This window comes from Grampus griseus (genome assembly GCF_964374135.1).
Source record: "Grampus griseus genome assembly, chromosome: 6".
Classification (NCBI taxonomy): domain Eukaryota; kingdom Metazoa; phylum Chordata; class Mammalia; order Artiodactyla; family Delphinidae; genus Grampus; species Grampus griseus.
In genome coordinates, this window is record NC_139000.1 from 94,757,161 (window position 1) to 94,775,434 (window position 18,274).

Below are 18,274 nucleotides of genomic sequence, written 5' to 3' on the forward strand. Positions count from 1 at the left end.
GGATCCCACATGCCGCGGAGCGGCTGGGCCCGTGAGCCATGGCCGCTGAGCCTGCACGTCCGGAGCCTGTGCTCTGCAATGGGAGAGGCCACAGCAGTGAGAGGCCCGCGTACCGCAAAAAAAAAAAAAAAAAAAAAAAAATCTAGGAATAAATCTAAACAAGGAGGTAAAAGACCTATACTCGGAAAATTGTAAGAAGCTGAAGACAACACCAACAAATGGAAAGATATACTGTGCTAGTGGATTTGAAGAATACTGTTAAAATGACCATACTACTGAAGGCAATCTACAGATACAGTGCAACCCCTATCAAAATCCTCATGGCATTTGAACTAGAACAAATAATTCTAAAATTTGTATGGAGATACAAAAGACCCCAAATAGCCAAAACAACCTTGAGAAAGAAGAACAGAGCTAGAGGTATCATACACTCTGATTTCAAACTATATTACAAAGCTACAGTAAAACAATATGGTACCTGCACAAAAACACATACACAGGTTAATGGAACAGAACAGAGAGCCCAGAAATGAACCCACACTTTTATTAGCAATTAATCTACAACAAAGGAGGAAAGAATACAAGATTTAGGAATAAATGGTGTTAGGAAAACTGGACAGCTAATGCAAAAGTATCAAACTGGACTACATTCTCACACAATATATAAAAATAAACACAAAATGAATTAAAGACTTAAATATAAGACCTGAAACCATAAAACTAGAAGAAAACATATGCTCTTTGACATTGGTCTTAGCAATATTTTTTTGGATATGTCTCCTCAGGTAAAGGAAACAAAAGCAAATATAAACAAATGATACTACATCAAACTAAAAAGCTTTTGCACAGTGAAGGAAATATCAACAAAACGAAAAGAGCACCTACTGAATGGGAAAATATATTTGCAAAGGATATATCTGATAATGGGTTAATATCCAAAATATACAAAGAATTCATACAACTCACATCAAAAACACAAACACCCTGATTAAAAATGGGCAGAGAACCTGAATAGACATTTTTCCTAAAAGATATACAGATGGCCAACAGATCCATGAAATTATTAATGATTAAGGAAACATAAATCAAAACCACAGTGAGATATTACCTCACACCTGTCAGAATGGCTATTATTTTAAAAAAAAAAGAAAACAAATAACAAGTGTTGGTGAGAATGTGGAGAAAAGGGAACCCTTGTGTGCTGTTGGTGAGAATATAAATTCATGCAACCACTATGAAAAACAGTATGGATGTTCCTCAAAAAACTAAAAACAGAACTATCATACCATCCAGCAATTTCACTCCTTGGTATCCTTCCAAAGAAAACAAAAACACTAATTCAAAAACATATATGCACCCATATGTTCATTGCAGTATTATTTACAACAGCCAAGATATGGAAGCAACCTAAGTGTCCACTGATAAATGAATGGATAAAGAAAATGTGATACATATACCTATATGTTCAGCAGAGTATTACTCAGCCATGAAAAAGAATGAAATCTTGCCATTTGCAAGAACATGGATAGACCTAGAGGGCATTATGCTAAGTGAAATAAGTTAGATAAAGAAAAATACTGCATGATTTCACTTATATGTAGAATCTATAAAGCAAATAAGCATAACCAAACAAAAACAGAGTCATAGATAGAGAACAAACAAGTGGTTGCCAAAGGGGCTGAGGGTAGGGAGATGAATGAAATAGGTGAGGGAGATTAAGAGGTATAAACTTCCAGTTACAAAATAAATGAGTCACAGGGATGAAATGTATACCATGGAGAATACAGTCAATAATATTTAATAACTATATGGTGACAGATGGTAACTAGACTTATCATGGTGATCATTTTGTATATAGAAAGAATGAATCACTATGTTGTGCACCTGGACCTAACATAGTATTATAAGTCAATTATACTTCAATTAAAAAAGAAAAAAGAAAGCTTTTTAAGGGATGAACATGTTCTATATCACAACTGTCATCATGGTTTAAACATGTCAAAACTAATCAATTACATATGTACTAAAACTGGTACATTTTACTGCAAGTAATTCAGACCTCTATAACACACATTTTTTTTTAATTTCCAAGAAAAGAACCCTATGTTAAACTAATACAAATTTGTGGATTATCTATCCTTTCTGTTTACTTATCAAACTCTCTAAGGGACTAACATTCAAATATACAAATGTAACTTAACCTAAGATTCTGAAACTATACTGACTAGATAACTTTGTTAGTCAGAGGCCTCCATAAATCCAACCATGTCATGACATCTACAACCATTTGAACAATACAACATTCAATAAAGCACACTGACATTTTAGTGAGAAGTTTTTAGTCAGAACATAATTTACTAGAACTCAAAAGCAGAAGCAAAAGTACCTTTACTTTTTAAAAAAACCCACACTAGTATAATTCAGTGAAACACTCAATTTAGAGTTCTACACACAGGAATCAATTACCAAGAATTGTTTATACTCTATTTCAGGAATTTCAAGAGAAAAAATCCTCCGTCTCAGAAATTTCTCATAAAATTTTCATGATAAAAGCAATGCATATCTACTTTGCTACTTAGTGTTAGAACACTGAAAGAACAAAAATAAACAGATGACTAGGATTAAATGTTTACTTACAATGCAATAGCCTAGTCAAAAGGTCTTTTTCATAATTTCATTATAGGTAATATATTAAAATTTTGACTCCAAAATATTTTGAAATAGCAAAATTATTTCAGTTTTTCTTTGTGTGTGTATGTGTTTGTGTGTATGTAAAAAACAAGATAAAATTTTTAAATGAATAAAAGAATAATTTCTAGAGTATGCAGGGGAGACAGCACACATTCAGGCCAATCTCTAATACAACCTATGTAGCCAATGCTTCACAATGAGCTTTGACTATCAAAATGATATTTCTCAGCATTCTAAGAGAAGTATAGGTAAGCTATAAAACCCAAAAGCAATGTTCGAACCCACAAGAAAGAAAACGTAACATCGATTCCCAACCTGGAGTCATGCCTAGGGTATGGAATGGTATCTGAAAGCATATATGTATAGAAAACTTCGTCTACAGCCATGATAACTATGATACAAATTTTTCTGTATCTAGATTATCATTGTGGTTAGTAAAAGAAAATTCATTTAAATACATTACTGTAACCAAAGTGGCATTCTGACATTACACATCTTCTCAATCAACATAGGACCACTACAATGTGTAAGTGCATGAAATTTTAAGAACTTAAAAAGGAGACCTCATACCCCGAAAGATTAAAAATCACTGGTATTCATGACCCAGCAATCCCACTATTGTGCATATACCCAGAGAAAATCACAATTCAATAAGACACACGCACCCCAATGTTCATTGCAGCACTATTAACAATAGCCAGGTCATGGAAGCAACCTAAATGCCCATCAACAGACGAATGGATAAAGAAGATGTGGTATATATATACAATGGAATATTACTCAGCCATAAAAAGGAACGAAATTGGGTCATCTGTAGAGACGTGGATGGATCTAGAGACTCTCATACAGAGTGAAGTAAGTCAGAAAGAGAGAAACAAATATCGTATATTAACGCATATATATGGAACCTAGAAAAATGGTACAGATGAACCAGTTTGCAGGGCAGAAATTGAGACACAGATGTAGAGAACAAACGTATGGACACCAAGGGGAGAAAGCGGTGGGGGCAGGGGGCGGGTGACGAATTGGGTGATTGGGATTGACATGTATACACTGATGTGTATAAAATTGATAACTAATAAGAACCTGCTGTATAAAAAAAAAGAAACTGACGTCTGTGTTGATAAAAGAAAACAAATGTCAAAAGAAAAAAATTAGAATTTTTATACTACTATTTTTATAGGCTATAATAAGTTTAAATATTTGTTTTAAGTATGTAAAGAGATTCTGTGTATCTAAACATACAATACACTTAATGTGTACATATTAATAAATATTAATATTAAATATAATATTAATAAAATATTAATAAAGACAGACATACTAAACTGCCTGTTTCAAATATACGTAAGAAAACCTTTCAGAGAAATTTGAAAGAATGGTTTTATTTATATACTCTAAGTTACTAAAATGATTTGCCCCAATTTTTCTATAATTCACACTTTTTTTTGGACAAAATACGGCAAAAAATCTTATGTTAAAACATAGGAAAAAATTATCCTGATCATGCAAAAGCACACAGAACAAAGAAAATAGATTTGATAAGCCCTTGGAAAAAAGTATTCAATGCTAATTTGTTAATCTGATAAAGCATTTGGTATATTACCTAGTATGTCCCCAAAAAGGCAACCTATAAAAGATAGTTGTAACCTGTGCTAAAGCATTAAAGCCTTTTCCAAAGAACATCGGTAATGTGGAGACACAAAACCAATGGGCAGCAAAGGAATAGGTAAAACAAGAAGAATTCTACCAGTCATTATAGTGTTATAATTACAAAACCCATTACCAACAGAAAGACAGTAATGCTAGTTATAATCAACTCTTTCTTTCTTAAGCGTTATTCTCCCACTATCACTATCACTCCTCAAACATTCACATAATTGGGCCTTCCTTAAAAGCCCCCAAACTGCTCATCGTCTTCCCAATAAGCCCCTCACCAGCCCTCAGAGGACCTGAGTACAGTGACCTCAGAGCCATTGGTCACGAAGTTAGACTCAGTCACCCAGTCACCTGATCCTAAGGTCACAGATACAAGAATTCTAATTCTCTCAGTGTAAGTTTTTCATACTGTTTAAGAAAAAATGTTTAAATATATGTAAAGCCCTTATAAAAACTATTAACAGCTATAATTTATTGACTACTGCACTGTGTTTTATGTACATTGTCACATCAAGCCTCCAACAATCCTACCAGGAGGATAGTGTTACTCGAGTTGGACAGATGTAAAAGCAGAAGACTGTACTGCAAATTGTCATCACCCAGGCAGTTGAGCATAATAATCCTACTCTCTTTGACTGCCAAACAAGTTAAAACTAATCCTTTTACGTATGGTACATTATATCAAAAGCTAAAATATAACTCATTTACACTGAATGTTCCTAAATACCATAAAATTTTGCAATATTTTAAGGTGGAAGCTATGGAGTTCGAAGCTTGGAAAATCTGAGGACCTTTAACAATGAAACTGAAGAACATCAGCCTCAACTAAGACACCTCGAAAAACATTCTGTCTAGAAATGCTCCTCCAAGTCCCAGCATTGCTCTGGGTATACTCTAAATGCTCAAAAAATACTTGTTGAATGAATAAAATACTGTATGTTGTTCCCTCAAATGTCTGATTATCTCAAATGGATTATCCCATTTATATTTTTACTGAAAAAAATTTTTTTACGCCTCAGTCAACGTCTGCCTTCATTTACTTATTAGTAAATTATAATGATCCGGTATATTGTCAGCATTTTTTAATCTTTTATCATTTAATCATCTACATTTTTCACTAAATTGAAACAGATTCATTCAATCTCATGACTTAGAAATATTTACAAATATGGAAAATGCAAGACAACTTAATCTTTGGCTTTTGGTAACACAGTACAAGCAGAAAAAACATTTCGCCGCTGTAGATACCAATTTAAAAGTACAATTCGTGGACACATACTTGAGTGGGCACTACTACAAACACGAAAGCATATGTCTATATTTAACATTCCATACTGGGGTAGCTACTGCTAGTCAATTAAAGCATTTTTTAATACAGAGCACACTTGTGAGTAGGAGATGTGATTTTTCCTGCACAGCTCATCTTTCATAAATATTATTCATGTACTACAAACATATATTTTAATGGCTCAAATTATTTTTCAACTTCCAAAACAACTTTTTCCACACGCAGCAAAGGTTTCTTTCTAATACTGACAAAGCATTTTTTTTTTCTTGTAAAACAGTAAAAAAAAAAACAAAAAGGAATTGTTGGTAATGGAATTCAAACCACAGAACACTTTATAATGGAAAATAGGCTACTACTAAGGAAAAATTAGACTCGTTTTAAAATTTTAATCTATTTACATACCAGCACAGAATATCCCTGGGACTTCACTTCTGACTATTATGGTCCGTACTTTCTTATCAGATTTTAAAGCATCCACAGCTTTTGAAAGCTAAACAGAAACAGGAGGGTAAGAAGGAAAAGGGGGGAAAATCATTTTCAGATTGATATCAACACTGTATCTTAATATTAGAAGCAAATAGTTTAATCTTTACACTCACCATTTTTATAAGATTTGTACTCAATGAATTTTTGGCGTAAGCTCTGTTTATTCCAAGCACCACAATTCCTGGTTAAGGGGGAAAAAAAAGTCATTTGAGTTAGTGACGTATTCAGGATACAGACTCCCGTATACACAGCTAGTTGACTTGGGACTTAGGAATCTACTACCACCTTGAGGTTCACTTCAAGAGCTTTACCCTAATTTTCATGTTTACCTTCCTTTTCAAGCATAATTTTGAAGAAGTGGTATATATATTTATAAAATCAATCTGATGCCTAATATTCACCACTTTTCTACAGCCTTTTAAAGAAGAACTTTATAACAGCATGTTCCCTTCAACTCCTCTCTCCTTAAACACCACCAAGGTAATCTGCCACATTTTACTAAATTTTACATCATTAAATCAGACTAGCTAGTTGAAGGCCACGCTTACTGGTGAAAATTCTAAGTTACAGAATACTGTTTAAAATATGGTTTTTTATCTTCAATATATACAGAAGTACACAATAGCTAACAACTCCTTCTCACAGGCAAGCATTGTGGGATCAGCTTTTTTGCTAGTACACCAGGTGTTAATACTCTTTTTGTCCTACTACATAGCTTTCAGTATTTTCATCCTAGGTTTCTCTCCTGGCTCTGTCCCATGTACTTAACCTGAAGCCACCTCCACTTAGAACTCCAAAAAGCAATTCAACCTGAATCTACAGGAAGTTCATTCTTTCTCCTACAAAGCCAAGCTCTCCCTCCTAACTTCCCTAATCTTATCAGAGAGCATCATCTAAATCCAGCCTCCCATTCCAATTGCTGTAGTCGGATCAATTTTCTAAAACCAATTCCATGCGCAGAATTCACCCCGTTTAAAATCCTTTATTTCTTATTTCCAAAATACCCGAGTTCAAAGACCTTAATTTGATGTTCAAAGTCCTCTAAAATCTGTACCCGACCTTCTTGTTCCCCAAGGAAACTCAAATTTTCCTTGTATAACAAAAATGCCTTCCACCAGGTGGGGCGAGGTGGGGGAGGGGCGGGGGTTGAGGGAAAGGGGTAATCCTTATTTGTAATTGGGTTAAACGAAAGACAACAAAATGTGCGCATGCCTTCTCTATGCAAGAAACTGCTCAAACCCATTTTTCAACGAACTTAGGCTCATAGCAGAATAAATATACAAGAATTCCCAGTGATCTCAGCAAGGAGAAAATCATGAAGGAGAACTGGTTTCTAGGGCAGGCTCTGCATTAAACAGCTGAATGACCTTGGGTAGGTCCCAATACTAATGACAACAGCTACCACTAACTGAGTCCTTTATTATGTGTTGAACACTGTTCCCAGCGCTTTACATTTATTGACTTACGTAATCCCCAAAGCAACCTAAGAGGTAGGTACTGTTTTTATCCTTGTGGAACAGATAAAATAATTGGGACTTGAGGAGGTTAAATAACTACCTTCAGCTAGTAAATAGCAATCTAACTCCACACCTGAAGGAAAAATGAGACTTGCTACACTGTTCATGCTTTAGTTTCCTCAGAAGAAAACCAAGTGGTTAAGACTAGATATTAATTCATTCAACTGTACTGAGTACACATTATGGCGCTCAGCCCTCAAGGAACTATAGTCTAAAAAGGAAAGACAAACATCAATTAAAAAAATCATAGAAATATACAATTCAAAATGCTTTACATGCTCTGAACGGTGCTACAGTAATTTGTAACCAGAACTGATATGGTCTGGGGGCAAACAGGGATAGTCAGGGAAAGCTTATCCAAGACAGTGCTATGTGAGTTGAGATTGGGAAGATGAGTATTGGGGGAGAGGGGGGTGCTGGATTACAGACAGGAACAACATAGGAGAAATCATAAAATAGTCATGCCAGAAGGAGGAGAAGAGTACCCAATGAGAGGAGAGGTCAGCACCAGTCAGACAGTGTCATTACAGGCCCTGTTAAAAAATAAGGAGTAACCATTGAGAGAGTTTTAAGTATTGTATAAACACACATATACAACCAGTGGGGAGGATTCGTTTCTATATTTGGAGACCATGCCAAAGTGTACAGGGCTAGACACTTCCAGGCACAAGCTGCAGTCCAGTCAACAGATAATAGGTTTGGCTGAGGTTAGCTGAGTTAAAAGTAGAAGGAAGTGAAAGGACTCAAGAGCTATTCAAGAGGTAAATGTAAAATGAGTTAATGATTGACTGGATTGAGGACTGAATGCATTGCAAGGAGGTATTAAGGAGTGTCTAATAAAGTTTTGGCTTCAGCAATTGGATGAAAAGAAGATGACATTCAATGAGACAGAGAACCATAAAAAACACCAAGGTGAGGGTGCCGGGGGATAAGGTTCATGAGTTCAGTTTTGAATTAAAGTGAATCTGAAGTGCCTTTGAGACACCCAAGCTGGTTATCAACTCTAAGGGTACAGGCTAAGAATGCAGACTCTGAGGTCGGACTGCTGGAACTGAAACCCCAGTCTGCCACTAGCTATGTGACACTGGACAGTCACTTAACCTCTCTGACCCTCCGTTTCTTACCCTGTTAAGTGAAGATACTAATAGGTCCAAACTCCGTGGGACGGTTGTGAGGATCATATGGCAAGACATATGTAAAGCTTTCAATATAAGCATTTAATTATTATTGTCCCTTCTGCAAACACTTTGATGCAATAATTAAAGTGTTACCACAATGAATAGATGCTAGATAGGATACTGTTGACAATATTACTAAACTGTAAAGTGCCATCAAAATGCTTCTACCATAGTTAATTCCAGTGGTTTTGGTCCCATGTTTGAGGCCTGATGTTTTGAGCACTTCTACCTCAGACAGTTGGAAATCAGCTCTGTAATTTAAAACGAATCATCCTGTGCCTAACAACTGTCCCACCAAATGTATCAGTAAGCTACTGATACCCTAAAATGGAATAAAACCTTACTTTATTCTGCAGGGCCTATTGTTTTCATTTTGTAACTGCCCCACTTTATTTCACATTTAATAGCTTCTCAATAACTCAATTATCATGCATCCTCATCACATAACCTAGCCAGAAAAAGTTTGCTAGGTTATTAAGGTTATTAAATTCCTGTTTCAGACTTTTCCTGTCTTTTGACAAAATATAAAATTCTTGGTGAATCTTCAACAAGTTCATATCACAGCATCAACCCTGCCCTACAGAGCTCACAAAACTGAAAGATGAACAAAGTGACTCAGCTGGGACTTAAAATATATATATATATATGAATACATTTTACTCATACAAAATTGAAGTGATACACCCCAAGTGAAAGTCCTCCTTCCCTGGACCCATTCCATTCTCCTCCCCAGAGGTAGCCATAGTTATCTGCTGATATGGAACCTTCCACAAAATATATTTACATACAGAAATAGAGTTGTGACTATAGTTTTGCTTATTGTTGCTATTTTACATAAATGGGACCACAGAGTATTTTCTGTTGGCGCTGTTCTACGTAAATAGGTTCATACATATTTCCTTTATTTACTTAATTTGGCCTTAAAGATCTTTCTATATCAAGACATTCCTTTTAATTCATAATATTATCTGAAATGAATTTCCATTATTTAGTTTCCTTTTCATTAGCATTTTACTAAAATACTGCAATGCTGCAATCAACATTCTTGAAGATTTCTTTTCTGTACAATAAATATCTCTCTGACAGGTATCAATAAGTGGAATTTCTAGGTCCAACAGAATGTGTATTCTTAAATTTTAACAGATAACTCTCAAAAATACAGATACTGTCCAGCCAAATCACTAGTACCTATTTATTCACAGTAGCACATCTTAATAGAGCTCCAATTATGTGTATTACCTGCACAAGGACACTTCCTTGCCCACATATTTTAATATTCATATTATCACTAATTCTCAAAAAATATATAAAATCAATCTGAAATTAAGATCACTTCTAATATATTTTAAAACTACCTCTACATTGTACTAAGACACAACTGTACCACCAAATTAGTCTTACATTATACACGTTAACTTATTTATAAAGAAATAAAGAAGTTAGGACACTGGAACTCAGCTCCTTCAGGCCATTTAGAACTTTCTGTGGCAATTCTGTGTACCACTTTGTATGGAACCACCAGACTTTGTTAGACAAGATGCATGAGATACACTAGCATAGGATCTATTACACTGGAATACACAAAATTCATAACTTTACACAAAGATACATACACTCTTTTCGAGTACAAGGTTTTTGACCTAAAATTAGAGGAATTTTAATATATTCTGTTTTACATGGTACCCATCAAACAGAGAAAAAAAAAGTTATGTTAAGTCTAATTACATTCACTTCATTTTCAAGTATATTACTGGTAAGAGAGAACTTCCGTTTGACTTGGTGTCAATGAGAACTGAATCTTACAATTTACTCTGTCACCACCCTCTCCCACATCCCAGTAGAGAATTATTTTGACCCAAAATAAATAAATAAATAAGGCATGGCTCATTTGTGAGAATACCACTTCCGCTCAGTTGAAAATTTACCTTCGCATATTATCCTTTTTTCAATTAAAGCTATTGTCTCAGTCTCTTATCATATACAAATAAGTTTGGTCTGTTATTACTAACCCAATACTAGGTTTTATTCTAATATCCCCTTATACCACCTGTTTTTTATTTTCCGCTACTTACTTTGTAGAATGGCTTCTAGTCGTCTTACTTCTCTTAAATCCTAACTTATTTATATTTTAATGATCACAGCAGAAAAATTATATATTGAAATAAGTTATTTTGCCATAAATTACCTTCCTTTTGTTTTATTAAAGATTTTTTTAATTATGTGTGTGAGCTGCTTACATTATCTATACATTTCATCTCAGGTCACTAAGGGGACCTCATTAAACATGTCATTGTGAATCACTGGTCTACCACCCAACACTGAATATTATAAATCTCTGACAATATATGGGAAAATAACATCATTATGTATCAAGTTTCACCTAATCTTATGAACCAAAGTTGAGTTAACTAAGTTTAATAATCATTTGTCATTTGTTTTCTGAATTAACTGTTCTCATTGTTTGCCTATCTTATCAGAGTTGTCTTTTGCATTTCAATTAATAAATTTTTAGATTACAGACATTAATTCATTATTTATAAAACAAACCTTTTCCCTATCATTCACTTTTAAAGTTCAACTTGTTTATGGTAATTTTTGGCACCACAGTTTTAACTTTTTATATAGTATATTATTGCCTTTGCAACTTTCGGGCTTAGTATCTTCCTTAAAAAGGGTTTACAATGAAAACACACATCCACACAAATGCACCAAAATGATCACAGCAGCATTATCCAAAATATTCAAAACGTGGATACAACCCAAATATCCCTCAGCTGATGAATGGATAAACAAAATGTAGTATATCCACGCAGTGTATATTTGGCCTAAAAAAAACAACGAAGTATCAATACACGTACAACACGGATGAACCCTGAAAACATGCTGAGTGAAAGAAGCCAGTCACAAGGGAGCACATACCTTATAATTCCATTTATATGAAATGCTGAGAGGAGACAAATCAGAAGGGACAAAGAAGGTCAACTGGTGGTTGCCTAGGACTAGTAGAGATGGAGGGATTGAGCAGTGACAGCTAAAAAGTGTGAAGTTTCTTTTTGGGGCAATGAAAATGTTCAATAATTGATTGCGGTGATAGATGCACAACTCTGTAAAAATACTAAAAGCCATTAAACTACATTTTAATAGGAGAATTTTAAGGTATATGAATTATATGTCAATAAAGCTATTTTTTTAAATTTTTTAAAAAACATGGCAACATTCTCTTAGACCTAGAAATAGAGCGAAATTACCAGAGAACCATGGAATGAGGATGAGGGCAAAAGAGAAGGTACACATTTGTGGTGGAGTGTGAAAGGGAGCCAAACCCTTATCCTCCATTGCAAAAAGTCAATAGATAGGTAATACCTAAATTTGAAAATTCCAGTAGAAACACATGTATGTTATTTCAAATGAAATAACATATGAAATAACATATACCCCAAAGAATCAGCCAAAGGGTTTTAAATAACTGCTTCTGGAGTATAGGAAATGGGGTGGAGGAAGGCACTGCTCGTTCTCAAAACAAACCATGTTAAATATTGCTCACAATACTAACTGTATAGATAATTAAGAAAAAGTAAAACTAAACCAATTAAAACAAAATAAAGGATCTCTCTACCCTAATGTTTTGAAACAATTCTCTAATACTTTCTCCTAACATTGATTACTTTCATTTCTGCTGTTCTCAACTCCGCAGGTATCTTATTTTCTCTGAAATGCATAAACATTTTTGGCTAGCACCATTTATAAAATAGTACCCTATTTTCTTTCTGATTTCAAAAATCAAACAACTGTATACTAAATAACTATAAAAATCACTCTCTGGACTCTGTTTTACTGTCAATTTCCTGGGCCACTCCTATTCTAATGTTCTTCCTACTTTAATTATTATAACAATATTGTATGTTTTGTTATCTAATGTACAGTAAGCACCACGTCTACCAGCTATTATTTTTCAAAATGTCTTAAATATTCTTAAACACAACTCTTTTCAATGAAATTTAAAATACACTGTTAGGATATTTGTTGTTTAATATTTAGGAAACTGACATATTTAAAGTATTAACTCTTTCCCTTTATAACATGGTACAATGCTGCAAATTTTCAGGTCTTGGTTTTTTCCTCAATAAAGACTTAAGAGACTTCATCTTGCACATCTTCAAAGGCTATCTGTTGCCCCTTGTGAATGCTTTTATTTCTATATCATTTATATTTTCTAATCACATATTGAGAGTACGTGGTAAGTTTAGTGTTATTTTATATGAACTTTTTCTGGCAAATTTATTAAATATTAATAGACTTAATAAGTGGTTCTCTTCAATTTTCTAAGACAACAATCAATCATTATCTGGAAATATTGGCAGTTACATGTTCTGCTCCAATGTTAATTTCTCATTTCCTTCTCTTGCTGTTTTACTTTAGCTAGGACTTCAAGTCCAACATAATATTAGCAAAAATAATAAGTTCCCTTATTTTATCAATGCCTTTAATGAAAATGTTTCTAAGTATTTCACCATTTAGTATAATGTTTGCTATGCATTTCTAATAGCTTTTTTCCAAGTTGGGGAAATTTATTTCTACACTCAAACTTGCATTTTAAAAAGATCACTCAGGCCACAGTGCAGAAAACAGATTAGAATAAAGCAAGAATATACTAGAATATATTAGACCAATTTCCCTTATGAATACAAATGTAAAAATCCTCAACAAAATACTAGCAAGCCAAATCTAGCAGCCATGACCAAGAGGGACTTATCCCAGGAATGCAAGGGTGGTTCAGCACAAAAATCAATCAAAGTTACACACCACACGAACAGAATAAAAGAAAACATTTGAAAGCTACATGATCATCTCAACTGATGCAGAAGAAACACTGGACAAAATCCAACATGCTTTAAATGATTTTTTTTTAATGATAATTTAAAAACCTCAACAAACTAGTAACAGAAGGAAACTTCCTCAACCTAATAAAGGGCATTTATAGAAAACCCACAACTAACATTATACTTAATGTTAAAAGACTGAAAGTCTTCTCCTTAGGATAAATAACTAGATAATGATGTCTGTTTTCACCACTTCTATTCAGTGTTGTACTGGAAATTCTAGCCAGGGTAATTAGGCATAAAAAAAGAAATAAAAGGCATCCAAATAGGAAAAAAAAAAGAAGTAAAACAATTTCCATTCACAAATAACATGATCTTATACACAGAAAATCCCAATGAATCCACCAAAAACTATTAGAGCTAATAAATGAACTCAATAAAGTTGCATGATACAACATCAATATATAAAAATCAGTTAAATTTCTATACACTATGAATAAACACTCCAAAAATGAGATTAGGAAAACAATTCAATTTGTAATAACATCAAAAAAATACAATACTTAGGAATAAACTGAAGAAAGTTCAAGATTGTACACTGAAAACTATAAAACACCACTGAAAGAAATTTAAAAAGACCTAAGTAAATAAAAATTTATGATCAATTGGTTTTTGACAAGAATACCAAGACCATTCAATGGTGCAAGACTTTTCAACATATAGTGGTGGGACAACTAGATACTCACCCACAAAGGAATGGAGTTGGACCCTTTCCTCACACAACATACAAAAATTATCTCAAAATGGATCTAAGAGCTAAAACTGTAACACTCTTAGAAGGAAGCAAAGGTATAAATCTTCATGATCCTGGATTAGGCAACAGTGTCCTAAATATGACAACAAAAGCACAAGCAACAAAAGAAAAAACAGATAAACCAGACTTCATCAAAATTACTAAGGAAGTAAAAAAAACAAGCCACAGAAAATATCTGCAAATCATACATCTGATATGGGGTTTATATTTAGATTATATACAGAATTCTTACTATTTACAACAAAAAGACAACCCAACTGAAAAACAGGCGAAGGAGTTGAATAGATATTTCTCCAAAGAAGATATATAAATGAAATGAGGCTCAACATAATATGTTATTAGAGAAATGCAAATCAAACCACAATGAGGTATCACTTCATATCCAATAAGATGGCTGTAATTTAAAAGAGGAAACAAATAAGCATTGACAACGATGTGGAGACTTAGGAACTCTCAACCATACTCTCATATTCTCATACAGTTTGGTGGTTCCTCCAAACACTAAACATAAAATTACCACATGACCCAATGATTCTACTCCTAGATACCCATCCAAAAGAATGAAAACCTATGTTCAAACAAATAATCGTACACAAGTATTTAGCAGCATTACTCATAATATCTAAAAAGTAAAAATACAACATGTCCTATATCCAGTCAATGGAATATTATTCAGCCATAAAAAGGAATGAAGTGCTGATGCATGCTATAACACAGACGAACTCTGAAAACATTAGGCTGAAAGAACCCAGACACAAAAAGCCACATATCGTATGATTCTACTTCTGTGAAATACCTAGTATAGGCAAACCTGTAAAGACAGAAAGGAAATTAGTGGTTTCTGGAAACTGGGGGGAGGGGGAATATGGAGAAACTGACTAAAGAGCATGGGCTTGTTTTGAAAGTAATAAAAGTGTTCTGGAACTAAGACAGTGATGATGGCTGTACAACATGGTGAATAACCCAAAAACTACTGAATGTACACTTTGAAAAATTAAAATGGTAAACTTTGTATTATGTGAATTTCACCTACAGTTACAAAAAAGAAAAAAAAAAGTATACTGGAGGATACCAAACAAGAGGCTACTGCAGAGATCCAGATGAGAGATGACAGCACACAGGCTTCAGGCTGTGGAGTGGAGATGGAAAGCAGACTGCTTCTAGAGATATACTGAAAGCAGTACCAACGTAACTATTACCAATAATATTCTAAACCCTGTTTATATTCAATCTATAGATACAGCAATGGACAACTGTAAGAGAACAAAATGTAACTATCATAAACTTTGATGATATAAAGTTACAAATGACAGAAATTGTATGGTTAGAAGATGAAGGATATAGAACAGCAAACATTTTCTGAACTTACACCAAAAAAGTCCAGATACTGTCTATAAAAATAATTATAAAGGTAACACAAACCAGAAAGTGAATAAAATTATGATTCACAGCAAAGACTCAAAATATAAGTTTAAGGTCTTTACTTTTGATGAAACAGTTTGAAAGTGAAGAGATGACATCCTTCCATAGTGTTTTTGTTTGTTTGTTTGTTTATTTTACCATGAGCATATATTGTTACTTTAGAATTTTGTAGACCTCAATAATTTAACTATTTTTACTAACAAGTCACTTGTAATACACAAAGAACTGAAAAGCACTGACAGAATACTTTTGATAAACCATATATAATTCAGTCTCCTTAAAATACTACAGAAGTAATAAGAACCTACAATAAAAACATAATGAACCCAGAACTCCTTCACATGAACAAAAGGAGATATGCAATTTTTATAATACCCAAATTTTAGAAACAATGTGGAAAATCATTAACAGATGATGACTGTAAACCTAGAAAACCCAAAACAATCAAATGAAAAACTACTGCAACAAAAGAGCATTATTTAAAAGACATGAAATTAAATATCCAGATAAAATAGCCTTCATATAGAAGGAAGGAAGGAGAGAGAGGGAGGGAGGGAGGAGGCGGGGGGAGGGAGGAAGAAAGGCAAACACACAGAAGATATACTGAAAGAAATCATCTCATTTTTATGAACAACCAGACAGGAGGCAGGATGACCTGGGGTACACTTAACATAAATGTGCAAACCCTACTGGTGGGCACTTCTAAAACTCCCCTTAAAAAAAAACAAAATAGAATTGCAAAAATGGAAACACATTCTGTGTTTTTAGGTAGAAAAGAAAGCAGTATCATAAATATTTCCCTAATTTTAAATCCAACACAATGTCAATAAAAATACCAACAAGCCTTTTTCTGAAACTATACATGGATATTCCAAAACTCATGTGGAAAAATAACCAGGCAGGAAGAGCCAAGAAAAAAAAAGAAAGAAACAGCAAAGGTGAAGGAGGGAATACCTAGCCCTACCATACACTGAAACACAACACAGCTTTAATCATAAAATAATGTAGAAGTGCAACATCTACAGAGACCATAAAACAGAACAGAAAGACCAAATTTAGCTCGTGATAAAAATGGCCCTTCAAATCAGTGGGGTAAAGATGAATAAGTGGTGTTGGGACAACTGGATACCCATTTGGAAAAAGATAAAGGGTCTGTATCTCACACTGCCATGATAATTCCTTTATTTTTACATTGGTGGTTTCAAAAGTGGTTATTTTCTATCATTCCTACCATTCTTCTATAAAAACATCTTCTTCCCTACCCCACCATCTTGAATAATCACCATGGCTTCACGGATTCTTTACTCAAGGTGCTATAATCCATTATCACTGTATTTTTTAATGTTCAAAGCCCTTGTAAGCTTACATCCTGACATGTTCCTTTTAGTATTTAACATGTTTCTATGTCCTTCTGACATGTTCCTTTTAGTATTTGAACATTTCCTTGCTTTTTGACTCACAAAGATATTCCAGGCTCACCTTTCACTTTCCCTGCTCCAGACCTGAAATCAGACATTTCTCCAAAGAGCTCTGGCTTCTTTCAGTGGGGGAACGGTCTTTAGAAACCAAAATCTGGACATTAGATATGTTCACTGCTACTGTGGTATCATTCCTTTTAGACTGTTTCAATGGTCAGAATAGGAAATAAATATAAACATGTTTGTATACAATATACTTATGGTTTTTGTAAGTTTGTCCTGATAACTCTAATTCAAATCCAAGGTAACAGGTTTCTTCCTCACCTTCCCCCATCCCATATTTGTACTTTCTCTCTCCTACCACAGTGAAAAGTCTGTTTCCCAAGAACAACATTTTTTTCATTTACTCTATCCTATAATAAAAAGAAAACATATTCAGAATTATTAAGACCAACTACTGCTAACAACAGACTACTAAGTAAATTTCAAGATTCTTTTTGACTCAAAACTAATTGATGTCAATGATAACAACTTATTCAAAACAATAACGCCAACCATGTATGGGGTGACTGTAACTTACAGAAAAGGGTAATAAATGACAGTAATGTTATAAGGAATGGGAGGAAAGAAATAGGAATATGCATTTATACCATTACCACCATGAAACAGTATAGTGTTATTAAAAAGCAGGCGTGGATTAGTTGTAAATATATATTGCAAACAACAGGGTAACTGATAACAGTTACAAATACGTAATAATCCAACTATTTAAATAATCACTTTAAGTATGAATGGTCTAAAATACATTAAAAGACAGATACTGTCAGAGTGGATTAAAAACAAGACCCAGGGCTTCCCTGGTGGCGCAGTGCTTGAGAGTCTGCCTGCCGATGCAGGGGACGCGGGTTCGTGCCCTGGTCCCCCCGGTCCGGGAGGATCCCACAGGCCGTGTAGCGGCTAGGCCCATGAGCCATGGCCCCT

The 18,274-nt window shown here is 34.1% G+C and overlaps 1 protein-coding gene across 4 annotated transcripts in view; it reads right to left on the reverse strand.

Moving 5' to 3' along the window:
• AUH (AU RNA binding methylglutaconyl-CoA hydratase) overlaps positions 1-18,274 on the reverse strand; it is a 162,879-nt gene that overhangs the window by 137,257 nt on the left and 7,348 nt on the right. For 2 of the 4 annotated variants that reach the window (XM_082657399.1, XM_082657398.1), the window contains exons 2-3: positions 6,238-6,305; positions 6,041-6,128 (exon numbers count right to left, since the gene is read on the reverse strand). The exons of the other annotated variants lie outside the window; for them this stretch is intronic. In XM_082657399.1, the coding sequence (XP_082513525.1) occupies positions 6,041-6,128; positions 6,238-6,305 (156 nt within the window). The remainder of the gene's footprint in view (positions 1-6,040; positions 6,129-6,237; positions 6,306-18,274) is intronic. 4 annotated transcript variants of the gene reach the window in all.